Below are 27,743 nucleotides of genomic sequence, written 5' to 3' on the forward strand. Positions count from 1 at the left end.
GGCTCCGGGGTGGGGCTGGCGGGGTGAGGGGTCGGTAAATATTGGTGACGTCACACCGCCAAGATGGCGGAGGGGTGAGCGGGGCACGGCCGGGGGGCGGCGGGACCGGGGCGGGACCGGAGCGGGACCGGAGCGGGATCGGAGCGGGACGGGGCCGCGGTGGGGCCGGGGGGCGGCCGGGGCGGGGCTGGGACCGGGGGCGGGGGCTGGGGCTGGGTCTGGGATCTGAGGTTGGGATCTGGGATCGGGATCTGGATTTGCGATCTGGGGTTGGATCTGGATCTGGGGTCTGAGTCTGGGGCTGGGGCTGGGATCGGGGTCTGGGATCTGGATCTGAGATCGAGGTCTGGATTTGGGATCTGAGTCTGGGATTGGGATCTGAGGTTGGGATCTGGGATCCGAATCTGGATTTGCGATCTGGGGTTGGGGTCTGGATTTGGGATTTGGATTTGGGGTTGCGATCTGGGATCTGGGGTTGGAATCTGGGATCTGGGGTTGGAATCTGGGGTCGGGGTCTGGATCTGGGGTCGGGGTCTGAAGCTGGGGTGGGGATCTGGGGTTGGGGTTGGCATCTGGATCTGGGCTTTGGGATCTCTGTGCGGGGTCGGGATCGGGGCTCTGGATCAGAACCTAGCTCTGGGCTCTGGGCTCTGGGCTCTGGCTCTGGGCTCTGGGCTCTGGCTCTGGGCTCTGGGCTCTGGGCTCTGGCTCTGGGCTCTGGGCTCTGGGCTCTGGGCTCTGGCTCTGGGCTCTGGGCTCTGGGCTCTGGCTCTGGGCTCTGGGCTCTGGGCTCTGGCTCTGGCTCTGGGCTCTGGGCTCTGGGCTCTGGGCTCTGGCTCTGGGCTCTGGGCTCTGGGCTCTGGGCTCTGGCTCTGGGCTCTGGGCTCTGGGCTCTGGGCTCTGGGCTCTGGCTCTGGGCTCTGGGCTCTGGCTCTGGGCTCTGGCTCTGGCTCTGGGCTCTGGCTCTGGCTCTGGGCTCTGGGCTCTGGGCTCTGGCTCTGGGCTCTGGCTCTGGGCTCTGGGTCCGGTTCTGGGTCCGGTTCTGGGTCCGGCTCTGGGCTCTGGGCTCTGGGCTCTGGCTCTGGGCTCTGGCTCTGGCTCTGGGCTCTGGGTCTGTCTCTGTGCCCCCGTGTCCATGCCCCGTGTCCATGCCCCGTGTCCATGCTCTGTGTCCGTGCCCCGTGTCCGTGCCCCGTGTCCGTGCCCCGTGTCCGTGTCCGTGCTCCGTGTCTGACGCCGTGTCCCTCGCGCAGGGAGGACGGGGGCTGGTGGCGGAGCTGGCTCCAGCAGAGCTACCAGGCCGTCAAGGAGAAGGTGGGACCCGCGGGGAGCCCGGCCCGGCCGCGGGGCGGGGGCACAGCCCGGGAGGGTCTCCCCAGAGCGGGATTGGGGTGGGTTTGCCAGGGATCTTCTGGCTGAGCCAGCTCTGGGTCGTGCTGGGCTCTGTCCTGTGAAAATCGCCCTCTGAGCAGGGGGGGTTGTGCTTCCAGCAGGGCTTTGTGGTGTGTAACCTCCTGCCTGTGGCAGCGTTGATTGTGTTAATTATACACAAAACGTAAAGCCAGGCTTTTTCCAACCTGTGTTTTTCCTAGTCTTGGCTTAAAATCCTCCTGGAATGTGTTCTGGGCACAGCAGCTGCTGTTGTTATTCAGGTTATTCTGGTCTTGCACATTACCCAGGTTGGGGTGAGGGCTGAGCTGGGCTCGACTCTCACTCCTGAGTTTCTGTAACGTGCTGGGAGCCCTCACAGCTTTGCTGGGGAGCCCAAAGCCTGCAGAGTCCCATGTGCTGTGTCCTTGCAGTCCACAGAGGCTCTGGAGTTCATGAAGAGGGACCTGGCCGAGTTCACGCAGGTGGTGCAGCACGACACCGCCTGCACCATCGCCGCCACGGCCAGCGTGGTCAAGGACAGGCTGGCAGTGAGTAGGGGCTGGGGGAGCTGCAGCATCACCCAGTGCCACCCCTGCCACGGGCAGGGACACCTCCCACCATCCCAGGGTGCTCCAAGCCCTGTGTGACCTCTCCTGGGATGATTCCAGGGATGGGACAGTCACAGTTTCTCTGGGAGTGCCATCCCTCTGCCCTCGCAGGGGGGAATTCCTTCCCAATATCCCATCTAAGCCCACCTTCCTTCAGCCTCAGGCCATCCCCCTGTCCTGTCACTCTGTGCCCTTGTGGAGGAGCACAGGGACGTTCCTGTGGTTCCCTCTCCGCTGTGCTGAGCAGGGGGACAGTGGCAGTGTCACTGTGGGGTGACACAAGCTGTGAGCTCAGCCCTGCTGCTGGGACAGTCCCAAACCAGCCCCAGAGCTGGCTGTGTCCCCAGCTCAGGTGCCTCCCTCCACACCCTCCCAGCCCACAGCCCTTTCCTGAAGGGGGAGATCCTGCTCCCTTCAGGATCCTCCCCGGAATTCCTGGGGTGTCACTGACTCTGTGCTGCTCTTCCCCTGCAGAGGGCAGAAGGCTCCTCAGGTGCCACGGAGAAGGTGAGGAAGGGGCTCTCTGACTTCCTGGGGGTCATCTCGGACACCTTTGCCCCCTCCCCGGACAAGACCATCGACTGTGACGTTATCACGCTGATGGCAACGCCCTCAGGGACCACCGAGCCCTACGACAGTGCCAAGGTGGGTGTGCCACGCTGGGAGGTGGCACCCTGAGCCCTGTCCCCTGCCTCTGCTGCTGTCCCTGCCCTGACTGCTGTCCCTGTGTGTCTCCTCCAGGCTCGTCTCTACAGCCTCCAGTCTGACCCAGCCACCTACTGCAACGAGCCCGATGGTATGGGGGGTGCAGGGGGTCCAGGGGGCTGCCCTGGGGTTCCCTGGAGCCTTTGGCCAGCAGGGCTGGCTGGGCTGTAGCCAGGGCCAGCTGTGGAGAGCAGATCTGGCTCTTATCTCAAGGACCAGCTTAGGCTGGGTTTACTAACCCGGTTTAAATTGGTGCCACGTGGCCTTGGGCTGAGCCCTGTGTGTCCCTCTTCCTTCACCCCAGCATCTCTCCACTGAAAATCCCTGTGATAAACACCAATCGCTCGCTTTTTGAAATTTATGAAAATTTAATAAAGAATAAAAATTGGTTACAAAAAGAATTAATACAATAATAAAAGTTTAAAAAGTTTTCAGAGACAGGACAAATAATAAGACAATAAGAGCAAAGAAGGTAGCCCGGGGCTACCATCCCCTCTCCTCTCCAGACAAAGGCTCGCAAGGAGAAGGGCCCCGTTAGGGAGAAACCTCTCTATTTTTGAGGACAAACTTTAATGATTATGCATACTTTATCTAAGAAAAACCCGTTTGCCAAGAGCCTTCTGCTAAACCCCTGGCATCCCGAAGTTTGGCTTAACCAGGTGGCTTCTGTGGATTCCAGGAGATATTCATCTTTCCCTCTGAAAAATCCAAGAGGGGTTTTAGTCTGGCTTGTTGTAATTGTTCTTTCTGTGCAGAAACCTCCGGGTTATCTTCTCTTTTCTCTTGAGCTAAGGAAAAATACCTTACACACAATTCTTACTTAGATTCAATGTTAAAAACTACATTTACTATATTATTTAAAATGTTAATACTACATAACTTTTCTACCTAACATAGTAAATATCTGCGTAGAGACACACACACACACTATGCCTTTTTCACAATCCCCCAAACTCTGCTGTGTGCTGAGGGTTGTTATCCCTGTGCTGGTCCCAAACAGGCCCTGCTGAGCTGCTCGAGGCCTGGCTCGCCCAGTTCAGCCTGGAGGAGAAGAAAGGGGAGATTGCAGAGCTGCTGGCAACCAGCCCTTCCATCCGGGCGCTCTACACCAAAATGGTGAGGCCCTGCCTGGGCAGCTCCTCACCTGGGGACAGCCCTGAGCTGTTTGTCCCCTGCAGCTGCACTGGGAACAGTGGATAAACTGTGCAAAAATGGGAGCTGGAAGCTCTGGGAGGAGAGAGGGCAGCTCTGCCTCTGGGGGGTTCATCCCTTTCCCTGGTGCCTCTCCCAGGTCCCTGTGGCTGTTTCCCACCTGGAGTTCTGGCAGCGCTACTTCTACAAACTGCATCGCCTGGAGCAGGTGGGTTGGGCTTGGGGGGCTCCTGGGGGGGCTTTTCCAGGGAAAATGGGGGGTCTGGGCTGAGTCCTTGGGGGCAGTGATGGGAGGGAAGGGCCTGGGGCTGTGAGCAGCTGCTGATGCTGAGTTCCCTGCAGGATGAAGCCCGGAGGGAGGCCCTGAAGCAGCGAGCGGAGCAGAGCATGCACCAGGAGGAGCCAGGCTGGGAGGAGGAGGAAGATGGGACAGGTTTGGGGGCTCTGGGAGGATTTGTGGGGTGCTGGCTCCTCCTCACTCCCACAAATCCCAGTGGGCAGTGAAGGGCAGCACCAGGAGGAGCCAGGCTGGGAGGAGGATGAAGGTGGGACAGGTTTGGGGGCTCTGGGAGGATTTGTGGGATTCTGGCTCCTCCTCACTCCCACAAATCCCAATGGGCAGTGAAGGGCAGCACCAGGAGGAGCCAGGCTGGGAGGAGGAGGAAGGTGGGACAGGTTTGGGGGCTCTGGGAGGACTTGTGGGGTTCTGGCTCCTCCTCACTCCCACAAATCCCAATGGGCAGTGAAGGGGCAGCTCCAGTCTGTGCCCAGTGAGCAGGGATGGGATCTGAGGGAGCGCCTGGAGCTGTGTCAGGGTGGTGTGGGGTGGATATCAGGAAAATGCTCTTCCCCTCAAGGGTTCTGGGCACTGCCCGGGCTCCCCAGGGAACGGGCACGACCCCAAAGCTGCCAGAGCTCCAGGCAGCACAGGGTGGGATTTTTGGGGTGTCTGTGCTGGGCCAGGGCTTGGGCTGGATGATCCCTGTGGGTCCAGCTCAGGACATCCTGTGTTCCTGTGGAATCCAGCTCCCAGCCCAGCTGCTGCTGCACTTGCTGAAACATCTCTCGCTTCTCTTCTGCCTCCCTACAGAGGAGTTCCTGGGGATGTCCCCCCTGCCTTGTGCAAACGTCACATTCCCAGGAGCACAGACAGAGCCTGCCCCGGAGGGAAACCCCCCCGCTGCCCCCTCAGGGCAGAGCTGGGCCGTGCTGCCCCCAGAGCCGCTGGAGCAGAGCCCCTCGGAGAGCAGCGAGAGCGTGTCCCTGCTCACTCAGATTGCAAACCCTGCCCCTGGGCCTGCCAGCCAGCTACAGACTGCAGCTGCAGCCCCGCGCAGCCAGGACCTGTCCCAGAGGCTGGCAGAGGCCACCCTGGAGGAGCAGAGCTCCCTGCCAAAGCCCCCCGAGGCTGCTCAGCCTTCTGCACCCGCTGAGGGATCAGCAGCGTCCTCTGGAGCAGAGCTCAGAGAGCCGGAGAGCAAAGGCAGGACAGAGACTCTGAGAGAGGAAGGACCCACAGACCTGAGAGTCTTCGAGCTCAACTCGGACAGTGGCAAATCCACCCCCTCCAACAACGGCAAGAAAGGTTTGTGGGGGCCCTGGGAGCCCCCTGGGAGGGGCAGCTCCTGGGGAAAGGGTTTGTGGTGCTGAGGGAGAGCAAGGGAAAGTAATCAAAGGTCTGCTGGCTGAGCAGAGCAGGCCTGTGGTCCCTGCATGCCAGGAAAGGCCGTGCTCTGTGGAGATAGCAGAAAAATGCTCTTTTCTAGGTGATTCCTTCCCTCTGCCTGTCACCCCTGGGAGTGTCCCTGCTGGGACAATGACAGTCCCCATATCTAAGTCCCTCCTGTCATTCCTTACCCGCTGCATTTTCTGTGTGACTGGAACCTGACACATCCCAGTGCTCCCAGGCCAGAGGAGAAAATGTTTCCTCATCCACCTCTCCCACTTGCTCTGCACCAGCCCTGGCTGTGAGGGAAGCAGGCTCAGTCCATCCCATCTCCGTCAGGGAGCTGTTCCTGGGGCTGTTTAGGCTTTCCCTCCTCAGGCAGGCTGAGGATTCTCCGAGCCTGGAGAATTCCAGGGCTTTGGGGCAGCTCTGGTGGCTCAGTGAGGATGTTTGTGCTTCCAGGCTCCAGCACAGACATCAGCGAGGACTGGGAAAAGGACTTTGATCTGGACATGACGGAGGAGGAGGTGCAGCTGGCGCTCTCCAAGGTGGAAATGTCTGGGGAGGTGAGTGAGGGGAGGCCAAACTGCCCCCCAAAAGCATCGCCAGCCCCTCAGGGTGCACGAGCAAGGGGCTGGTGGGATGGGTGTGCAGGTTTCCCATCTGTTGGGAGGGTGTGGGAGGCTTTGTGCTGCCTCAGGTGCCCTGGGCAGGAGGGGCTGCTGAGTTACAGAAACAAACCATTGAAAACAGCTCAGAAACAATCCAGAAATAAATTTCCTCTTGTTTGCAGCTGGAAGATGAGGAGTGGGAAGACTGGGAATAAAGCAGCTGCTTCCAGTGTGTGTCACAGGCTCATTTCCACCATCGAACGTGAACCCAACCACGGGCTGGCTGTTCCTTTGTGTGTGACTGTGCTGGGGGTTGCAGTTCCAGGCTGGAGGAGTTCCTAAAACCTGTGGGCAACTCCAGTGACCCCTTCAGCTCCAGCAGGATGGAAGCAGGAGGTCACTGGCACACAGGAGCCCGACTTCTGCGTAGGTCCTAGAGACTGGCCAAGCCAAACCTGCCCCTGACGTGTCAGGAGGAGGCAGAGTGAGGAGTCCCTGGGGCCAGCTGGGCACCCAGAGCCCTGCCAGGTGTGCTGGGTGCTGCCAGGCTGCCACCTGGCTCCTTCCTTGCTTGTGTGTGCACGTGCAACCTGCAGCTGAGAGGCTCCTGGACGTGGCTGTGCCTGCTCCACAATTCCCACCGGGAAAGCAGCGCCCAGGGAGGGCCTGAGGGCTGGAGGTGCTGCAGAAAAAGGCACTTGGCTCGTGGCTTTGATCCTGGAAGGAGCCAAACCCCCCGCCAAACCCTGAGCTTCTGCCTGGCTTTTTGTCTTGGAAGCTTTTTCTCACGGAAACTCCCGTTTCCAGCAGTTCCTCAGAGAGCCAAGGCCTGCTGCTCCCTCCCTTTGCAGCTGCACCGCCTCCCTGCACTGGGTTTTGTGTCTTTCTAGTTCAATTCTCCGAGCAAAATCCTCTCTCACTCGAGCCCTGCTGGGCTGGCAGTGGTTTGGCTCACCTGGGAGCAGAACCCCTCGTGCTGGTGCCAGCTCAGCCCCTGCAAAGGCCCAGCCTGGCCCAGTGACACTGCCACCTCTGCCTGGGGACAGAGAGGCTCCCCAAAATTTGGGTGGTCCCTGCTGTGTGTCCCCACCTGAGCCCTGTCCCACCCTGAGCTTTGCTGTGCTCGCTTGGGTTCCTTCACTTCAGCCCCCGTGACTGCTTGAGAGGCTTCCCTCAGCCCCACGGGCTCATTCTGGGGCAGTTTCTTTGTCACCACACGAGATGCTGCTGATGGCACAGTTATCCCAAGGGGACAGTGCCCTCCCTGGCCTGTGGGGTGGCGGGGTGACACTTTTTGCCTTTGTCCTGCCCCTTCCAGGGCTGCTCCACGGGGGCTGGGGGTTCCTCCTGGGTTTGGACAGCACTAAACGAGGTGCACTTGGAAGAGTTGGGGTTTTGGGGGTGGGTTTTCCTCTTTTGGGGTGACTCCCTGTCCTGCCAAAGCCCTGGGGACAGCTCTGCTCCTGCCTGGGGTGTGGCGGGCAGGGGACACAGGGGACACCAGTGGGGACCTGGGGCTGGCCCAGCTGACCTCACAGCAGAGCTCGAGGGTGCAGCATCTGTCACTTTTCTTTTCTTCTTTAGTCGAATTAACCGTTGGGTTGGTTGTGCAATATTCTCTGTTCTCGAACTATTCCGCATCTCCCTGAGCCTTTTCTAGCTGGGGTGACGAACCAGGAACAATTCTAACAGCTGGTAGTTTTGTAACGATGACTTTCTCCAAACCTTTTACAGACTTGCAGTTAACAGCAATTAAAGGAGTTCTCAGAGTCTCTGCCTGTCCCGGCTGTTCTCATTTCCTCTGGAGTGTTGATGACAGAATTTTTCTTTGCTCTCATCTCCCCCAGGAGAGGGAGAGGATCCTCCACAGCCCCAGGCTCCTCAAACTCTGCCCCCGCTTTTCAGGGCTCTGAGTGACCCCTTCAAACCACCCAGTGTGACCCAGAGCCTGGATGGATGGGAAACACCACACGGGAGTCCCTTCCTGTCGCGATATTCCACGATATTCCTGGCGCCACGGGGCTGCTGGCACTGCGGGGTTGTGTCCCAAGGGTTCCTTTCAGCCTGGCACCGTTCCCAAGGGAAGCTGCTCGGGGGAATGCTGGGCTCTGCCAGCCCCTTTACCTTCCTGCAGCCCGGGAACGGGACAGGAACGAGGGGACACGAGTGACAGGACAGAGGGGACAGGACAGAGGAGACAGGACACGAGTGACAGGACGGAGGGGACAGGACACAAGTGATGGGACAGGAATGAGGGGACACGAGTGACAGGACAGGGGACAGGACACGAGTGACAGGACAGAGGAGACAGGACAGAGGGGACAGGACATGAGTGACGGGACATGAGCAGCAGGACAGAGATGACAGGACACGAGTGACAGAACCCAAGTGATGGGACAGAGGGGACAAGACACGAGTGACAGGACACGAGTGACAGGACAGGTGACAGGACAGAGGTGACAGGACACGAGTGACAGGACAGGTGACGGGACAGAGGGGACAGAACAGGTGACAAGACAGAGGTGACAGCACAGGTGACAGGACACCAGTGACAAGACAGAGGTGACAGGACAGAGGTGACAGCACAGGTGACAGGACAGAGGTGACAGGACAGAGGTGACAGGACAGAGGGGACAGGACAGGTGACAGGACAGGTGACAGGACAGGTGACAGGACAGAGGTGACAGCACAGGTGACAGCACAGGTGACAGGCCACGGCCGCCGGGGCAGTTCCGCCCCCGCTCGCTGGGGGCGCCCGAGCGCCTCCTCCGCTCCCCGCCGCTCGCGGCGCGCACAGGTTTGGCCGCTCGCGGCCGCCGTCCGGCCCGCGCCCCGCCCGGTGCCGCCATATTTTGGCCGCCGCCGCCACCACCGGAGCCGCCGCCGCCGCCGCCGCGATGGGTGAGGGCCCTGAGGGGCGGCCGCGGCCCGGGGAGCACCGGGCACGGCCGAGGGCACGGGGTGGAGCCGGAGGAGCCGCCCCGATCGCGGGCAGCGCGCACAGCCCGCCCGCCCCGCGCTGCCGCCGCCCTCGCCTCTCACCGGCGTCCCGGGCGCTCCCGGGGCTGAGGGCGGCGGGCCCGGCGCGGCCGCTGAGTCATCCCGGGGCCGCTCCCGGGGGGTCTGGGGGCTCTGGCTGAGGGCGGCCCGGGGGTTGTGAGCGCTGGGGGCAGCGGGACGGCGGGGCGGGCGGGTTAATGTGGAATTCCGCGGGGCCGGGGCTGGCGGAGCCCGCCTTGGCCCGGGGGTGCCGGTGCCGTCCCTCCCCGGTGTCCGGTGCTGTTCCTGCTGCAGCCGGAGCCTCGCCAGGCTGTCAGATCCCGGCTCGGTTTGAATTCCCCGATCCCGGCTGGGTTTGAATTCCCCGATCCCGGCTCGGTTTGAATTCCCCGATCCCGGCTGGGTTTGAATTCCCCGATCCCGGCTCGGTTTGAATTCCCCGATCCCGGCTCGGTTTGAATTCCCCGATCCCGGCTCGGTTGAAATTCCCCGATCCCTGCTCGGTTTGAATTCCCCGATCCCTGCTCGGTTTGAATTCCCCGATCCCTGCTCGGTTTGAATTCCCCGATCCCGGCTCGGTTTGAAATTCCCCGATCCCTGCTCGGTTTGAATTCCCGGATCCCGGCTCCGCTTAAATTCCCCGATCCCGGCTCGGTTTTCGTGCTGACCTCTCGAGTGAGGATCCTCCTGGCAGTGGCGATAACCCGACAGGGCTCTGTCTGTCTGTCTGTCTGTCTGTCTGTCTGTCGGGACTCTGGTTACAATAAAGCTTTGGTGGCCCTCGGTGTCGCCGTGCACGTGCTGGGCTGTCCCCGTGTCACCGCGGGTGACAGGAGGGGAACCTGCTGCAGGTCCCTGTCCCCTGCAATAAACCCTTCAGGTTTATTTTTATTTTATTTATTGCTTTCTGAATCCTTAAAAAAGGGCTTTGATTCCAGCAGCTTTTGGTTTTGATGTGCCTGATGAGGGAGGAGGAGAGGTGGCTCTTTTTGGGTTTTTAATTTTATTTTTATTTTGAGGATTCCTGTAGGAAGACAGGGTTTGGAAAGATGAGGAGGAAAAGCCAAACCTGTAGGAGCCGTGTTTTCCTTAAAACTGAGCGAGGATCTCCTGGAAATAAGAATGAAAATGTTTCCATTTTCCACCTGCAGTATTATCTGGAAATAAGGATGAAAATGTTTCCATTTTCCACCTGCAGTATTATCTTTTAAGCAGAGCTGCTTCAGGAGCTAAATGGCTTTAAAGTGGCAGGTTTGGGTTGGATATTGGGATAAAATTCTTCTCTGGGAGGGGCTGGGATGGATTTCCCAGAGAAGCTGTGCCTGCTCCATCCCTGGAATTACCCAGGCCAGGCTGGAGCAGGGATAAGTGGAAGATGTGGGTGAGTTTTCAGCTTCTTCCAAATCAGGGATTCAGTGAAGCTCCAAAAACGCCCTGTGAGGTGGGATCCTGCCTGGCAGCTCTCATCAGGGATTTTCTGCCTCCTCCAAACCCTCCCGTGGTGTTCCAAAAATCAGCGACCACCTCCCAGCCCTCAGCACCTTTGAAATCTTCATTTATGGCTTGAGATGTAAAACCTGGGCTGAGAAAAATATCCTGGGGCCCGCTGGGGATGTCTGGAAACTTTTGGAGCAGTTTTGAGTGGAGCTGAGAGGTTTTTTGTGCACAGGAGCTTCCCCTTCCTCCCACCAGTGTAAGAGTTTAATATCCCCCCTGTTTGAATTATCCTCGTGTAACTTTATTCTTTTTAAACAAGCTAAGCCTGGTGTTTTCATTATTTTAAGCCTGGCATTTTCATTATTTTAAGCCTGGCATTTTCATTATTTTAAGGCTGGCATTTTCATTATTTTAAGGCTGGCATTTTCATTATTTTAAATTGATGTTGGGAATTGTCATCAGTCAATTTTGCCACACAAGTGACATCTTTAAATGTCTTTTTTAGTGCTGTTTAACCCATGGAGCAGTGCTCAGCTCTTAATAAAACTCCCGTGGCTGATGAATTTAACAGTTAATTGGCTGATTTGCTTTGTTTGCTTTCGCTCAGGAGAGCAAACATGAACTTTGTCAAGGGGGAGAATTTCATCACTGAAATCCTGCGAGAGGGAAAGTCCTGATTCCTTCAGGCTCTCACTCCTGGGGCTGCTGAGGTCCAGATAAATCAGCTTAGCAAATCACACAGTGCTGCTTGTTCCTGAAGCAAAGCACATGTTGGAAGGGATGGATTTATTGGCATTTTCTATCCCTCTGTAATTATCTCGGAGTGTTTGTGGTGGATTTTAATCTGTAACTCTCCTGGGTCGAGTTTGAGTGGATGCAGTTGAAGTTTTCCCTTCTTTTAGGGGCTGTTCCAAGCAACACTTGTGCTTGGTTAATTCATTTTTAAAGGAAATCTGAGTGTTCACAATGGATAAATCGGCCCAAAGAGGACTTAAAGCCCTCAAATTTTGGGGTGAAAGGATCATATGAGGAGGAGGAAGCACTGAGGACTGGATTGAGGGGTTGCTGTGTTCTTTTTCCATGGGGACAGGGACATTCCAAAAGGATTCCTGAGCTTGTCTTGGGTGGATGCAGTTGAAGATTTCCCCTTTTTTAGGGACTGTTCCAAATTCCACTTGTGCTTGATCAATTCATTTTTAAAGGAAATTTGAGTGCTCAGAATGGATAAACCAGCCTGAAAAGGACTTAAAGCCCTCAAATTTTGGGATGAAAAAATCAAATCAGGAGGAGGAAGCACGAGGAGTTGCTGAGTTCATTTTCCATCGGGGCAAGGACATTCCAAAAAGATTCCTGATCTTGTCTTGGGTGGATGCAGTTGAAGATTTCCCCTGTTTTAAGGACTGTTCCAAATTCCACTTGTGCTTGATTAATTCATTTTTAAAGGAAATTTGAGTGTTCAGAGTGGATAAACCAGCCTGGAGAGAACTTAAACCCTCAAATTTTGGAATGAAAAAATCAGATGAGGAGGAGGAAGCACGAGGAGTTGCTGAGTTCTTTTTCCACCGGGGCAAGGACATTCCAAAAGAATTCCTAATCTCGTTTTGACCCTCGGGAATGGCGAATTCCCCCTCAAAGAGAATTTTCTCCTCTCCCTTCCCCCTCCCGGCGCATTCCAGCGGTGTTATCACATCCCGGGAGCCAAAACGAGCCAAATCCCCGCGGGCTCGGGGATGGACGGGGATGGGGACAGGGATGGGGACAGGGACAGGGATGGGGACAGGGATGGGGACAGGGATGGGGACAGGGATGGGGACAGAGACAGGGACGGGGACAGGGACAGGGATGGGGACGGGGACAGGGATGGGGACGGGGACAGGGACGGGGACAGGGATGGGGATGGGGACGGGGACGGGGACGGGGACAGGGATGGGGATGGGGACAGGGATGGGGACGGGGACAGGGATGGGGACGGGGACAGGGATGGGGACGGGGACAGGGACAGGGATGGGGACGGGGACAGGGATGGGGACAGGGACAGGGATGGGGACGGGGACAGGGATGGGGACGGGGACGGGGACAGGGACGGGGACAGGGATGGGGATGGGGACGGGGACGGGGACGGGGACAGGGATGGGGACAGGGATGGGGACGGGGACAGGGATAGGGACGGGGACAGGGATGGGGACAGGGACAGGGATGGGGACAGGGACAGGGACAGGGATGGGGGTTTGGCTCTTCTGGGGAATATTCCCTGAGGAATATTCCCTTTTTAAAGGGAATTTTGGCTCTTCTTGGGGAGATTCCCTGGGGAATATTCCCTTTTTAAAGGGGGTTTTGGCTCTTCTGGGGAATATTCCCTTTTTCTAGGGGGTTTTGGCTCTTCTGGGGAAGATTCCCTGGCAAATATTCCCTTTTTAAAGGGAATTTTGGCTCCAGAAGAGCCGTGTCAGGTCTGGCTGTGCCTGTCCCTGACTCAGCAGTGACTCAGCTCCCAGAGTTCAGTCAGCAGCTGGACAAAATAAAATTAGAATTACAATTAGAATTAGAATTAAATGCTTCTTATCTTGCAGAAAATTGGGAAGAGGCAGGGTTGGATTCCCAGTCCAGGAACATCCAGAAATCCTTACAGTAAAACCTCTGGAATTAGATTTTCCTGCTGTTGCCTGTGGTGGATTTGAGTGCCCTGCTGAGCCTTCAAATTCAAATTTTCACCCTGTTTTTCCTTTCTTTTAATTGGGAAATACCTTCTCATAAATCCAATTTATGAGTGAGGGTTATAATTTCTTGACAGCTGGAGGATTTTTTTTTCCCTTCAGTGAAGCCAAATTTCTTCCAGCTCCTGAGGGATTTTCCCTTCTTTTGGGAAGGTGTTGTTCAGTTCGGTTTCATCCTTAAATTTGAAATGCAAATATTCATATTTTAATTTTGTTTTTCTGGAGTTATGACTGAAGTTCACTAATCCAGGGAGATACAAAAGGCACAACTTGGGGAACTGTGGGATTCCTAAAGCAGAATTGATGTTTGCAAATCTTGCATGATTTGTGCTTTTCTTGAGTGAATTCTCTGAGTTCAGTGTCCACTTCTAAAAGCAAATTTTTCCAGAGTAAAGTGAAAATCTCTGTCTGGAGTCTCATCCTCAGGAGCAGAGGATTCCTTCCCCAGGGACTCCCAGATCCTGATTTATGGGCTTGGGGATATTCCCACTGATGGAACTGGGAAATATTCCAAATATTTGGAATATTTCAGTAATAAATATGCAGAGAAACTGGATGTTTGCTGCTGAAATATTCCAAACACAGAATTTGTCCTGCTGTGTTTTATTCCATGAGTCTGGTCCAGAGCTCCCTGTGAGCTCCTGACCCTGCATTTCCATGGAAACGGGCTGGAATGTCCCAAATCAGCATTTTTGTGCCATTAAAGCATTGCCAGAGATGATGGACTGGGGAAAAAAAACCAATGTAAATCATCTACAGGAACAAACTATGGGAGAAAAAAAGGGAATTTTATGACAGCCACCCCTGAAGGGAAATCTTTGGGATTTCCCTGCAGTTCTTGATGCTCTGGGACAAAAAAAAAATAAAATAAAATAAAAAATCCCTTAAAGGACAAAGTGCTGAGTGTTTTGAATTTGTGTTCCTGGCACAGCTGAGTTTGCAGCAGCTGGACTGTCACGTGTCCCTTGGCTATTTATGTCCATTTATTTATTTATGCCTGCTAATCCTCACTTTTCCTTCCTCCTTTTCCTCAAAACCACCTTTTAATTGGAGGCTTTGCTTTCCAAACAGGGGATTAAGGTGCTTAAATTGTTTGGAGAACTAAGCTGTCAAATTCTTGACTCTTTTGTGAGGCCCAGTGGGGTGGGAATATAAATAAAAATATAACAGTGGTGCTTAAATACATTTTCTGAATTAAAATCCAGATCTAGGTGACACCTGGCTATTTTATAGTTAGATATAAACCCCTAAAACCTGTAGATTTCTCTAATTTTTGGTGTCTTTTTAGCTGGTTTTGGGAAATCATAGAACTGAAAGAATTTTGTTTCCTCTACTTTTTTGTTATTTATTTTGTTTATAATTTTGTTTAATTTTTTTTTGGTTAATATTTTGTTTAAATATTATTTTTTTCCAGTTGTTTTCTCTCTCTTTAGTAAAGAAAAGCTGGATATTTGTATTTAGATGTTTTTCCTTGGGTTTGCTGTGGATTTTTGTGTCTGACACTTCTCCAGTTGATCTTGGAGGGGCTCCAGGAGAGGCTGGAGGCAGCTGATAAATGGGACTGAAAATTTGGAGGAGATAAAACTGCAAAAATCCACAAACCTGCCCTTGGCAGCTGGGAAAAAAACCCAAAATATTTGTTTTCAAATGAGTTCTGAAGGAATAACTTGGTTCAGGGCTAGTTGGGCCTCTGAGGTTTAAAAGGCCCAACTAACATAAATTTGATTATGGCATAAATTTGCAAATAATGTCAGAAATGGGAGAGTTTGGGGAGTTTTTCCATGCAGGAGCAGTGATGGGTTCTTGGACACTTGGAGGGACACACGTGGCCCTCACTTTCACCTCTGGTGTTGTTATAAATTCAATCCTTTCATTCTGTGAGGTTTTTGCTTTTTTGGGAAAAAAAAAATACCACGGTGCCAGCAGGGAAATAACAATTCCTGCTGCAAACCGAAGCACTTGGAGCAAATAAATTCATTTATTGGTGATCCATGGGCAGGACACGCAGCAGCCCTGAGGCAGAACTCGTCTGTTTTCACAGAAAATTATCGAATGAAGAGCTACAAGAACAAAGCCCTGAACCCCGAGGAGATGCGCAGGAGGAGGGAAGAGGAGGGGATCCAGCTGCGCAAACAGAAACGGGAGCAGCAGGTAAAACACTCACCTGGCTGGGCTCTTTTTTTCCTCTTTTTTTCTCTTTTTTTCCTCTTTTTTTCCTCTTTTTTTCCTCTTTTTTTCCTCTTTTTTTCCTCTTTTTTTCCTCTTTTTTTCCTCTTTTTTTCCTCTTTTTTTCCTCTTTTTTTCCTCTTTTTTTCCTCTTTTTTTCCTCTTTTTTTCCTCTTTTTTTCCTCTTTTTTTCCTCTTTTTTTCCTCTTTTTTTCCTCTTTTTTTCCTCTTTTTTTCCTCTTTTTTTCCTCTTTTTTTCCTCTTTTTTTCCTCTTTTTTTCCTCTTTTTTTCCTCTTTTTTTCCTCTTTTTTCCTCTTTTTTTCCTCTTTTTTTCCTCTTTTTTTCCTCTTTTTTCCTCTTTTTTCCTCTTTTTTCCTCTTTTTTCCTCTTTTTTCCTCTTTTTTCCTCTTTTTTCCTCTTTTTTCCTCTTTTTTCCTCTTTTTTTCCTCTTTTTGTCCTCTTTTTGTCCTCTTTTTGTCCTCTTTTTGTCCTCTTTTTGTCCTCTTTTTGTCCTCTTTTTGTCCTCTTTTTGTCCTCTTTTTGTCCTCTTTTTGTCCTCTTTTTGTCCTCTTTTTGTCCTCTTTTTGTCCTCTTTTTGTCCTCTTTTTGTCCTCTTTTTGTCCTCTTTTTTCCTCTTTTTTCCTCTTTTTTTCCTCCTTTTTTCCTCTTTTTTTCCTCTTTTTTTCCTCTTTTTTCCCTCTTTTTTTCCTCTTTTTTTCCTCTTTTTTTCCTCTTTTTTTCCTCTTTTTTTCCTCTTTTTTTCCTCTTTTTTTCCTCTTTTTTTCCTCTTTTTTTCCTCTTTTTTTCCTCTTTTTTTCTCTTTTTTTCCCTTTTATCTCTTTTTTCTTTTTTTCTCTTTTTTTCTCTTTTTTTCTCTTTTTTCCTCTTTTTTCTCTTTTTTCCCCCTTTTTTTCCCCCTTTTTTTCCCCCTTTTTTTCCCCCCCTTTTTTTCCCCCCCTTTTTTTCCCCCCCTTTTTTTCCCCCCCTTTTTTTCCCCCCCTTTTTTTCCCCCCCTTTTTTTCCCCCCCTTTTTTTCCCCCCCTTTTTTTCCCCCCCTTTTTTTCCCCCCCTTTTTTTCCCCCCCTTTTTTTCCCCCCCTTTTTTTCCCCCCCTTTTTTTCCCCCCCTTTTTTTCCCCCCCTTTTTTTCCCCCCCTTTTTTTTCCCCCCTTTTTTTTCCCCCCTGGACCCAGCTCACATGGAGAGTTTTCCAAGTATTTAATTTTTGAGCTACTCAAGGGGTTTTTTGTTGTTGTTTTTGTTCACAGATCCTCAATTTTAAAGGTGGTGATGGGGTTTTTTAGCTATAATTAGTTAATGGGATTATTTCCTGGAGAAACAGGAACATCAAGTGAAAGTGTGGCCTGCATTTATTAACCCTGAGTGTTATTTCTTCCAAGTGATACATGTGCCACTAAATATTTCCTTTATTAGCACCTTACCCAAGCTGCTTTTTGCTAAATTTTGGTCAAATCCTGCGCTTTCCTGGCTCAGTGATTTGATCATTTGCAATCTGAATGCAAGATTTGAGCAGATTTATGTACCAGAGCAGCCCTGGGAGTGCAGAACTGCTGTTAATTTAATTTTCTCTCATGTTCCCTGTCCATCCTTGCTTTTTAATAACCATCCCTGTATTTTTATCCCCACCAGCTCTTCAAAAGGAGGAATGTGGAGCTGATCAACGAGGATGAGTCCATGTTTGACAGCGTCCTGGTGGATTCCTACGTCACCTCCACCACGTCTGGGGTGAGACTGAATCCCCTGCAGAGGCTCCCAGAGGAGCTGTGGCTGCCCCATCCCTGAATTATCCCAGTTTGGAGCTCCCTGGGTTACTGGAAGGTGGAACTGGATGAATTTTAAGCTCCTTTCCAACCCCAACTTTTCTGGGATTCTGTGCTTGCATGGAGCTGCCAAAATCCACTGGATTTATTCCCTTAATTTCAAAAATATTTGTGTGAGTTGGTGCAAGCAGCTGGAGCAGCCACAAACCCTCAGCCTAAAATGCAAACAGCAAATTTATTCTGTTTATCCTTAAGGAATAAATAAAGAATCTTAACGGATTCCTTACGGACCAACCAGAGGGGCTTCATTTCCAGAGGAACTGGATGGAAATTTGGTTTTAAATCAAAAAAAGAGAAGCAAAACCAGGGAATTTCTGCTCAGTGGATCCTGCAAAGCTCAGCCATGCCAGGGAAGCTCCATCCTGCTGCTCTCCCTGGTTCACCAAGGGTTATTCCCAGCTCCCTGTCCAAAATCCTCCTCCAGTGCCCTCCCATTTTATCCCATTTCCAGCACTGCAGATGTGAACTGGGAGGGTCTGCCAGAGCTCAGGGCTGTGCTGGGGTCCCCAGTTTGGAATCTAAGCCCAAATCATGGTAGAATGTCACATCTGTGGTGCCTGAAATAATCTCAAACCATTTCTCTGCTCTCCTCTGCTTCTTTTCAGGAGGGATTGATCACAGGAGAGATGGTGGAGATGCTTTTCTCAGATGACCCTGACCTACAGCTAGCAACCACTCAGAAATTCAGGAAATTACTCTCCAAAGGTAAAAATAACTCATCCAGGATCCAGCAGAACCTGCCTTTTGTGCACAAAAGCTTTGAAGATTAGGGGGGAAAAAAATCCATAATCTGGAAATGTGATCATCTCTTGTATTGCTGGTGATTGCCAATTGTGTGATTTGTACAGAAAATGATTCTGCAGAGCTGCCCTGATGAGTTCAGTCCAATTTGAGATAATTAAATTAATCAATTCGGGCTTGTTACTCCTCTGCATGAGGCCTGTTCACTGCCTGACCCTGCCTTGCTGTTTCAGAGCCAAATCCTCCAATAGATGAGGTGATAAACACTCAGGGAGTGGTGGAGAGGTTCGTGGAGTTCCTGAAAAGGAGTGAAAATTGCACATTACAGGTAAAGGAGATTCTGTTATCAATTTTTCAGGCTGTTTAAGCTATGAACACACAGGTGCTATCCGGGAGAAAATGATATTTTGAACCCCAAAAATGCAGGTCAGGTGATCTGTAGTAGAAAACAAAACTAATCTGTAATACTCAAGCAAAAAAAGAAATTGCTCTGAAGTAATTTCTTTGAAAAATACTGGCAAAAATCACCTAATTCAGCTGCAGGAACCTGCAGGAAGAAACTCTGAGCAGAAACCTCCATTGCTGGGGGTTTTTAAGCAGAGGCTAAGAAGGGTTAGAAATAAATTTGGCCAGTGCTGATCCTGCCCGGGGCACAGGGAAGGCCTGGGTGGCTTCCTGAGATTCCTTCCAGCTTGGTAATGAGTCCTGCTCTCTCCAGAGGGGTTAAAGAGATTTCCATACATGGAATTTGATCTTTGATTTGATTTGACTGCTTTCCTCTTTCTCCCTGCCCTCTGGCCCCAGGCCACCGACCAGAGGGGCTTCATTTCCAGAGGAACTGGATGGAAATCTGGTTTTAAACCAAAAAAAGAGAAGCAAAACCAGGGAATTTCTGCTCAGCTCCCCTTGAACTCGCAGCATCTTGGGGATGTTGGATGAAATACAGAAAACTTTCTATTCAGTGTGTTTCTGCACTGGTGTAAGAACTGTTTCTGCACATTTTCTTGCTGGGAAATGGTTTTGGAGGAGAAATGATGTGATGGTGACACCTCTTGCTCATCCTTTGAGCAGCTGTGGCTCTTTTACTGCTCAAGAAAATAAAATCCTTTAAACACTGAGGTGTTCCCTTCCTTTCTCTCACTAAACCTTTGCAGCCAGAGTGCAAAGAGAGCTGTTTTTCTGATTCAGGCTGCTTTTATTCCTCTTTATCTCTCGTTTCAGTTTGAGGCTGCGTGGGCCCTGACAAACATCGCCTCAGGGACTTCCCAACAAACCAAAATAGTCATCGAGGCTGGGGCAGTTCCCATCTTCATAGAGCTCCTAAACTCTGACTTTGAGGATGTTCAGGAGCAGGTAAGGACCCCCCCTCACGTGGGGATTTTGGGGAGAACCACATGTTAAAAATTCAGTGTTTAAATGGATTGGTGGCTTGGAATTGCAGGGAAATTGCTTTCCCAGCACACTGCCTGTTTCTCCCACAGAAATTTCACACAGAAATTGCACAGAAATCGAGTGCTGAAGCTGTTGGTGTTTCTTTCAGGCTGTCTGGGCGCTGGGGAACATTGCTGGGGACAGCTCTGTGTGCAGGGATTATGTCCTGAACTGTGCCATCCTCCCTCCCTTACTGATGTGAGTAGCCACGAGCAGCTCCTGTGCCAGGGCAGCAGGGCTGGAGCTGGGATCCCTGAGAGAGTGGGATCCCCTGGGATCAAACCAGGGAGTGGGAGATTGCTCACAGATCCCTGGGAATCAAACCAGGGAGTGGGAGATTCCTCAGAGATCCCTGGGATCAAACCAGGGAGTGGGAGATTCCTCACAGATCCCCTGTGTGGGATCCCTGGAACCAAACCAGGGAGTGGGAGATTCCTCAGAGATCCCCTGGCAGTGTGGGATCCCTGGGAATCAAACCCCTGCTTCAGAGGAGTGAGAATCTGTGGATAACATTCCTCAGAGGTTCCCTGGCAGTGTGGGATCCCTGGAATCAAACCTCTGCTCCAGAGGAGTGGGAACATTCCTCACAGATTCCCTGGCACTGTGGGACCTCTGGGAATCAAACCCCTGCTCCAGAGTGAGAATCTGTGGATAAAATTCCTCAGAGGTTCCCTGGCAGTGTGGGATCTCTGGGAATCAAACCTCTGCTCCAGAGGAGTGGAAATCTGTGGATAAAATTCCTTCACGCTGCTCTGGGGGTGAGGTGGATGCTGCTCCTCCACAGGGTGTCCCTCAGCTCCTGCTCTCTGCCTGGGCTGTGGATTTTTGGGACTGGAGTAGGATCAGGTCTCTCACACCCCCTCCCTCAGTGCTGTGGTGATGTAGTTCTGTCAGGCTGGGCTCTTGTGGCTCTGGCAAGAATTAATCTTGCCAGATTAATTAATTCCCACCCCTGGAAAAGTGAGATTTTGTCCCCAAGGGCTGAATTTGCTGCTCCTGGTGTCAGTCAGGGCTCAGCCTGACTCCTCACCCCTCTCAGACCGAGCAGTTTGTGTCACTTGCTTTCTGGAGATGTCTGGGAATGTCTTCCTGGGCTAAATCAGAGCTAAATGTTTTAGTTTGAATTCTTTTGGTTCCCTCTGAGGACAATAATCCCTGGTAATTCTCTGTTCAGGCTCCTCACCACGTCCACCAGGCTGACAATGACACGAAACGCTGTCTGGGCCTTGTCAAACCTGTGCAGAGGGAAGAGCCCACCTCCAGAATTTGATAAGGTGAGAAGAAATGCCTTGGTGGCAGCCAGGTGATGGGGAGAGCCCAGATAAATTGTTTATTTTGGGCTGTTGAGGGCACAGGGTGAGGTTTTTGCTGCTGAGGTTCATCTGGATGTTTAATTTTTCCCAACCTTTCTGCTGGACCCCTGAAATAAGGGACAGGCCCAAGCTTCCCTAGAAAGTTTAAACCATTTTCTTATGAGCTCTGGAGTTTTGAAACTTCAGTTTTTAAACCATTTTCTTATGAGCTCTGGAGTTTTGAAACTTCAGTTTTTAAACCATTTTCTTATGAGCTCTGGAGTTTTGAAATTTCAGTTATGACCAACAATTATTCTGAGACCTGGAAATGCTAAAAACCAGGATTCCTGTGAGCTGTGATACCTCCCCTTTCCCTGTCCAGAGAACATAACTAAAGGCCCTGCTGGTTTTTCAGCCAGCTCATCCTCCTTTGGCAACACAAAATTGCTGATTTAAAACTTGTTTTGAGCGAAACCTCACATATCAAAGCTGGGCAGCCTGTGGTGAGGGGTGAAACCTGATTGAGTGTAAATACAAAGATTGAGGTGAATTTTTTCTGAGTGTTGAGAGCCAGAAATGGAGCAGAGCTTTTTTACAGGAACCCCCAAAACTCAGTGCAACCCCTGGGTGTAATTTGAGCGCAGCAATTTGGGGTGGCTGCTGAGGAGCTGAGGGAAGGAGGGCTCTGTGCCCACCCAGGGCTTCCCCTGAGCACTCAGCACAGGCTGTTTGCCTCAGGTGTGCTGCTCCTGTCCTGCTGACTAACCCCGGGTGGTGGCTGTTGTTGCAGGTGTCCCCCTGCCTGCCAGTGTTGTCCCGATTGTTGTTCAACAGTGACTCTGACCTGCTGGCAGACGCGTGCTGGGCTCTGTCCTACCTGTCCGACGGTCCCAACGAGAAGATCCAGGCTGTGGTGGACTCGGGGGTGTGCAGGAGGCTGGTGGAGCTCCTCATGTGAGTGGCTGGCAGGAGGACTGGGGGAGTGCAGGGCGTCGCTCTGCTCGGCCTGGAGGGGTCAGGGACACGGTCAGAGGGGTCAGGGACACGGTCAGAGGGGTCAGGGACACGGTCAGAGGGGTCAGGGACACGGTCAGAGGGGTCAGGGACACGGTCAAAGGGGTCAGGGACACGGTCAAAGGGGTTTGGAACGTGTGCAGGGGGTCTGGGATTTGTGCAGGTGGGTTTGGGGTCTGTACAGGGAGTTTGCAACTTGGACAGGGGGGTCTGGGATCTGCACAGGTGGGTCTGGGGTCTGTGCAGGTGGGTCTGGGGTCTGTGCAGGGGGATTTGGAACGTGTACAGGGGGGTTTGGAACGTGTGCAGGTGGGTCTGGGCTCTGTGCAGGTGGGTCTGGGATCTGTACAGGGAGGTTTGGAACAGGTACAAGGGAGTCTGGGCTCTGTGCAGGGGGGTCTGGGATCTGTACAGGGGTTTGGAATCTGTACAGGGGGTCTGGGACCTGTGCAGGGAGGTTTGGAACATGTACAGGGGGGTCTGGGCTCTGTGCAGGGCGTCTGGGATCTGTACAGGGCGGTCTGGGCTCTGTACAGGTGGTCTGGGATCTGTACAGGGGGTTTGGAACATGTACAGGGGGGTCTGGGCTCTGTGCAGGGGGTTTGGGATCTGTACAGGTGGTCTGATGGATTTGGGTTTGTCTTTGGGATTTCCCTGCAGGCACAACGATTACAAAGTGGCCTCTCCAGCTCTGCGAGCCGTGGGCAACATCGTAACGGGGGACGACATCCAGACCCAGGTGAGGGGAAATTCCTGCAGGGAATGCAGTGCCCAGCACTGGGGTCTCAGGGTTGCTGTTCCCTGAGATTCTCCTCGGGGTTGCTGTTCCCAGAGGTAATCAGGTTTTCAGGCTTCTCTTTGCCCTGGGTGTTTCACACCAGAGCCAGAGCAGCCAGGCTGAGTCCCCAGTTTGTGTTTCCAGGGTTGTTTATTCTTCATTATCTCAGTTCTGTCCCAGCTCTGCAGGGCGTCCCCAGCAGAGCAGGACACGGGGGGGACTGGGCGGCTCAGAGAGCCCCACACCTTATGTACAGTACCCCTGACCCAACCACTGTCCAAAATGAACTTTTTATTTACAAAATTGTACCAATACCTACTGCCTATGCTAACATGTCATTTCTACTCTAAACCAATCTCTAAAACCCAACTCAGCAGAAAATGGGGGACGAGAGCAAGAACAAGGAGCACAGGACCACTCCCCAATTCCTCCCTCTTGTCTCTTCAACCCCATACACTAAAAATCCCAAATTCTCCATTTACACTCTGTGATAAACTAAATACTGCTTATTTTGAATTCTCCCAGCTTGTGACTCTTCACACACTGTGGGCATTCAGTGCCATGGCAGGGATCAGAGGCAGTGCCCTCCTGGGCTCTGTGTGAGGCTGCCTGAGCCCCTTGGACAGACCCCAGACCCCCTGCCCGGTCTCCAAACCCTCCAGGGTGGCCACAGGGATGTCCTGGACTCCAACACTGGGGATCTCATTCCTGCTTCCTTCCTCCCAAAGGTGATTCTGAACTGCTCAGCCCTGCCTTGCCTCCTCCATTTATTGAGCAGTCCCAAGGAATCCATCAGGAAAGAGGCGTGCTGGACCATATCCAACATCACAGCAGGGAACAGAGCACAAATCCAGGTACAGTCTTCTCCAGCCTGCCTGCAGCGATCCCAGAGCCCCAGCTCAGCTTTAGGGATTTGCAGCTTTTTCCTCACCCTGACCCTTGGAGGCTGGATTGGTTCACAACTCTCACTCTGCAGCCGTTTGCAAATCTGCTGCTGCCAAACGAGCTAAAAAACGGGAATGAAAATCAGGAATGGCAGCAGCACATGGACTGAGTGCCACGGGCTGGATCACTGGAGTTAGAGCAGATCCAGCCCCTATTTCTCCATCCTCAATCCCTTTGAAGAGCTGGAGCTCGTTGAGGTTTAATTATCCATTTCCTGACCTACATAGGAGAGCAGAGCTTCCCACAGCATTGATGCCATTCCAGGGATTGCCACATATTATGGAATATCTGCTTTTAATGGGATTTGGGATGAATAAACCACAGCAATCACTGCAGGGAGCAGCCTGGGACGTGGAGGTTTCTCTCAGGGGCTGGGGGAGCCTTTTGGGAGGTGCTGGCAGTGCCAAGCCCTGTCGCTGCCCTCTCTTCCCAGGCAGTGATAGATGCCAACATCTTCCCGGTGCTGATCGAGATCCTGCAGAAGGCAGAATTCCGCACGAGGAAAGAGGCAGCCTGGGCCATCACCAACGCCACCTCTGGAGGCACCCCCGAGCAGATCAGGTAATCCTGAGCTCCTCCTGCAGCTCCAGTTCCTGGGAGCTTTGCCTTGAGGGGAATTTTCTGGAAAAAGAGGAATTTGGAGAAGTTCTGGAGAGTTAACTGAGACAGGTGGAGCTGGGTTGTGATTTGGAATTTCCTTCTGGGTGAGGATGATCTGATCCCAAACTTTCTCCATCCCTCTTTGGATAGTGGAGGCTAAATGTCCAAATTTAATGACAGATTAAATCCATTGACAGGTGAATTTGGACAGATATGTCCCAACTTAATGACAGATTAAATCCATTGACAGGTGAATTTGGACAGACGTGTCCAAATTTAATGACAGATTAAATCCATTGACAGGTGAATTTGGACAGACATGTCCAAACTTAGTGACAGATTAAATTTATTGGCAGGTGAATTTGGACAGATATGTCCAAACTTAGTGACAGATTAAATTCATGTGGACCTAATTTGAGCAGCACCTTTGATTTCAAAAGCAGCTCATTTTCTTTAGAAAAAACAGATTTCTGAAAATAAAGCTGTGTAAAAAAGCAAATAAAAGGATAAAAATTAACCTTGAAGATCAGTAAATGTCTGTTTTAAGGTAAATTTCTGGATTTCAGCTGGAATAATCTCCTTTGCTGCTTCCCAGCTCCTGAGCACGCAGTGATGTCTGTGCTGCTCCCTCTCCCTGCAGGTACCTGGTGAATTTGGGTTGCATCAAACCTCTCTGTGACCTGCTGACTGTCATGGACTCCAAGATTGTCCTGGTGGCCTTGAACGGGCTGGAGAACATCCTGAGGCTGGGAGAGCAGGAGGCCAACCAGAGTGGGACAGGCATCAACCCCTACTGCAGCCTCATCGAGGAGGCCTATGGTACGTGGGGCACTGCAGGGCTTTCCTGGCTGATTTTCTGCTCTGTTGAAGGGTTTGTTGTGTTCTAAACCAGCCAAGATCTGTTCTAAAATCTTCTCAAACTCATTTAGTGGGTGATGAGAAAATACTTAGAAATAAAAACTCTGACCTGGGGTCCAAGGTGAGAATTGTGGCTTGTGCCAGGTGGGAATGTGAAACCAGAAATGAGCTGAGCTCAGTAAAAATTGACAGTTCTGGGTCTGAAATGGCTCTGACTGTACCCAGGAAATCCAGGGAGAGTTTGCTTTTCCCTGGAGTGACTTAATTTGGTGGTGATGGATTTTTATCCTTTTTTTTTATCCTGCTCTCAATGCTTTGAGGGGGAACAAGTTCCTATTTTGGTCTGAAACTCCCTGTGAGCTGCCAGTGTGTGCTCTGCCCTCTCATTACTCCGAGTGTCCTGATTCTCCCTGGAAGGATCATTCCTGCCATTCCTGAGGGTGCAGCACTGGATTTAACTGGGGCAGCGAAAGCTGGAGGCTCCTGGGACAGGCCCTGCTCCTGAAGCCACCAAATTCTCATTTCTAATTCCACTGGAATGTTGGATTGGGAGCACACCTGGATGAGCTGGGCAGGGCTGAGATGCAGCTGGATTTCGCTGTCACTTCCCCTCACAGAATCCTTTTGAGGATGGGGACTGGATCTCTTTGTTTCATCCCATTCCAATTTTTTTTATTTCTTTTTTTTTTTTTTCCCTTCAAAAGGTTTGGATAAGATAGAATTCCTCCAGAGCCACGAGAACCAGGAGATCTACCAGAAAGCCTTTGACCTGATCGAGCACTACTTTGGGGTGGAGGACGACGCGTCGGTGGCGCCCCAGGTGGATGAAAACCAGCAGCAGTACATCTTCCAGCAACCCGAGGCTCCCATGGAAGGATTCCAGCTATAATCCCGGGAGAAATCCTCAAAAAAAAAACCCACCACGAACTTTCTGGGAAGTTTGGGAGAGCAGCTGCTGGTCCTGGCTGGCGAGGCTGGGCACCCACTCCACCCGTTTAGGAAAAAAACTCTGCAAACACACAGAGATCCTCCTGGAGAAAAGGGGAATTTCTGCTCCCTGTGTCTCTGGGCTGCTGCTCACGATGTTTTTGGAGGCAGGAGGGACGTGGAGGTGACAGCTGCCACCTCTTGGTGGCTCCTTCTTTGTGGTGGTGTCTCCCCAATGCAGTTTTTACCTCGGGTTGGGTGAGGACACAGAGAGGAGGGAGCTGTTCTGGCCACAGTAATTCTGCAAAAACATGGGTTGATCTATTTAAATTTTCTTTTTTTTTTTCTTTTTTTTTTCTTTTTTTTCTTTTTTTTTCTTTTTTTGCACATGTTACTCTTTATTAAAAGACTCTTTAATATGCCAAGAGCAAAGTTGAGCCCTGGCCTTCCTCCTTCAGGTGGACAATCCTGGTGAAGCCAGGACCAGTTCCCTGATGAAAAATACTGAAAATGGACAGAAAAATGAGAAGTTCTCTCACTGCTGGGAAGTTTTTTTTTTTTTTCTGCTGCGTCCCTTTGTCTAGATTTTTTTTTGTTTGTTTTTTTTTTGAAGAACTGCTAGTGCTATTTCCAAGGATTAAAAACAACAACAACAAAAAAAAAAAAGCAACAAGAGCCCAAAGATGGGAACTGGGGTGGATTTTTTTGGAAGCACAGCTGCTGTTGCACAGGTTTGGTTTGCATTGTACTGACTGTTCTCAGAGCTCTGAAATGCTGAAACCCACCTTCATCTTTACTTGAAATACTTTATTTTCCATGAGAAACACGGGCTGAATTTTGGGTTTTTCCTGCCTTGGGGTGGAGGAAGATTTTACCCCACCTGCCAGCAGTGATGGGAGCTCCAACAGCACCGGGTTTTCAGGTTTACCTCCTGCTCACAGTGGAATAATGCACATTTCACTTCCAAAAATGGCAAATCTCTGTATTTTTTATATTATAGATAGGGAGATATTTGTCTAATCGGGCCACAGAGAAAACTATAGATGAAATTCCTGTGATTGCTGTAAATAAGCACTGTGAGGCAGGCACGCCTGGAACCCGCCGGGCTCGGGGCTGTCCCGGTGCTCCTCCTGTTCCCTCCACCGGCCGCCGGTGAGCACGGAGCTCCCTCAGCCCCACCGGCGCATTTCCAGTCACTTTGCCGCTATTCCGGTAAAAGCGGAGGAGCAAACCCCCGGTTCTGGGGAGCGGGGGGAGCTGAGCCCTTGTTGTGGAAAGAATAAACTCGGCCTGTGCAGGTGCCCGCCTGTGGTGTGATCGGGGGGGGGGCTCGGTGACCTTGGGAGGGGCCCCGGTGCCCGGTACCGGCGGGGCGCGCGGGGCATGCCGGGAGCTGTAGTCCTCAGGGCGCAGGGCATGCCGGGAGGTGCAGTCCTCAGGGCGGCAGCGCGCAGGGCATGCCGGGAGGTGCAGTCCTCAGGGCGGCAGCGCGCAGGGCATGCCGGGAGGTGCAGTCCTCAGGGCGGCAGCGCGCAGGGCATGCCGGGAGGTGCAGTCCTCAGGGCGGCAGCGCGCACGGCATGCCGGGAGGTGCAGTCCTCAGGGCGGCAGCGCGCACGGCATGCCGGGAGGTGCAGTCCTCAGGGCGGCAGCGCGCACGGCATGCCGGGAGGTGCAGTCCTCAGGGCGGCAGCGCGCAGGGCATGCCGGGAGATGTAGGCCACACTTTTCCCTTTCTCTCTTCGCCCCCTTCCTTTCTCCTCTTCCTCTTCCTCATCTGCTTTTCCCCGCCTCCAGAGGAGCAGGGCGGGAATTGTCACCAGGGCAGCCATGCGCCAGGCATGGCGGGAGTTGTAGGCCACAGCTTCCCTTCTTTCCTTTCTCGTC

General features: G+C 52.2%; 2 protein-coding genes across 2 annotated transcripts; both read left to right on the plus strand.

The window, feature by feature from the left end:
* Window positions 1-17: 17 nt before the first annotated feature.
* Window positions 18-7,885, plus strand: BSDC1 (BSD domain containing 1). The gene is made up of 11 exons (XM_063419203.1): window positions 18-74; window positions 1,254-1,314; window positions 1,803-1,919; window positions 2,454-2,624; window positions 2,721-2,775; window positions 3,685-3,800; window positions 3,976-4,044; window positions 4,179-4,258; window positions 4,925-5,421; window positions 5,965-6,068; window positions 6,296-7,885. Exons 1-11 carry the CDS (start codon window positions 64-66, stop codon window positions 6,326-6,328), a joined length of 1,314 nt encoding a protein of 437 aa, XP_063275273.1. The 5' UTR covers window positions 18-63; the 3' UTR covers window positions 6,329-7,885.
* Window positions 7,886-8,878: 993 nt separating this feature from the next.
* KPNA6 (karyopherin subunit alpha 6) lies at window positions 8,879-27,155 on the plus strand. Its single transcript, XM_063419195.1, has 14 exons — window positions 8,879-9,014; window positions 15,306-15,415; window positions 17,080-17,175; window positions 17,876-17,975; window positions 18,245-18,339; window positions 19,233-19,364; window positions 19,552-19,640; window positions 20,617-20,716; window positions 21,525-21,688; window positions 22,409-22,487; window positions 23,255-23,380; window positions 23,905-24,032; window positions 24,712-24,890; window positions 25,634-27,155. Exons 1-14 carry the CDS (start codon window positions 9,011-9,013, stop codon window positions 25,816-25,818), a joined length of 1,587 nt encoding a protein of 528 aa, XP_063275265.1. The 5' UTR covers window positions 8,879-9,010; the 3' UTR covers window positions 25,819-27,155.
* Window positions 27,156-27,743: the final 588 nt, after the last annotated feature.

Source organism: Prinia subflava, chromosome 24 (assembly GCF_021018805.1).
Source record: "Prinia subflava isolate CZ2003 ecotype Zambia chromosome 24, Cam_Psub_1.2, whole genome shotgun sequence".
Classification (NCBI taxonomy): Eukaryota; Metazoa; Chordata; class Aves; order Passeriformes; family Cisticolidae; genus Prinia; species Prinia subflava.

Excerpts from the sequence above, each read along its gene's own strand:
- KPNA6 (XM_063419195.1), top strand. Across the intron at positions 19,641-20,616 it reads ATCCTCCCTCCCTTACTGAT|GCTCCTCACCACGTCCACCA; the intron begins GTGAGTAGCCAC and ends TTCTCTGTTCAG. Across the intron at positions 24,033-24,711 it reads GGCACCCCCGAGCAGATCAG|GTACCTGGTGAATTTGGGTT; the intron begins GTAATCCTGAGC and ends CTCTCCCTGCAG.
- BSDC1 (XM_063419203.1), top strand. Across the intron at positions 1,920-2,453 it reads TGGTCAAGGACAGGCTGGCA|AGGGCAGAAGGCTCCTCAGG; the intron begins GTGAGTAGGGGC and ends CTTCCCCTGCAG. Across the intron at positions 5,422-5,964 it reads CTCCAACAACGGCAAGAAAG|GCTCCAGCACAGACATCAGC; the intron begins GTTTGTGGGGGC and ends TTGTGCTTCCAG.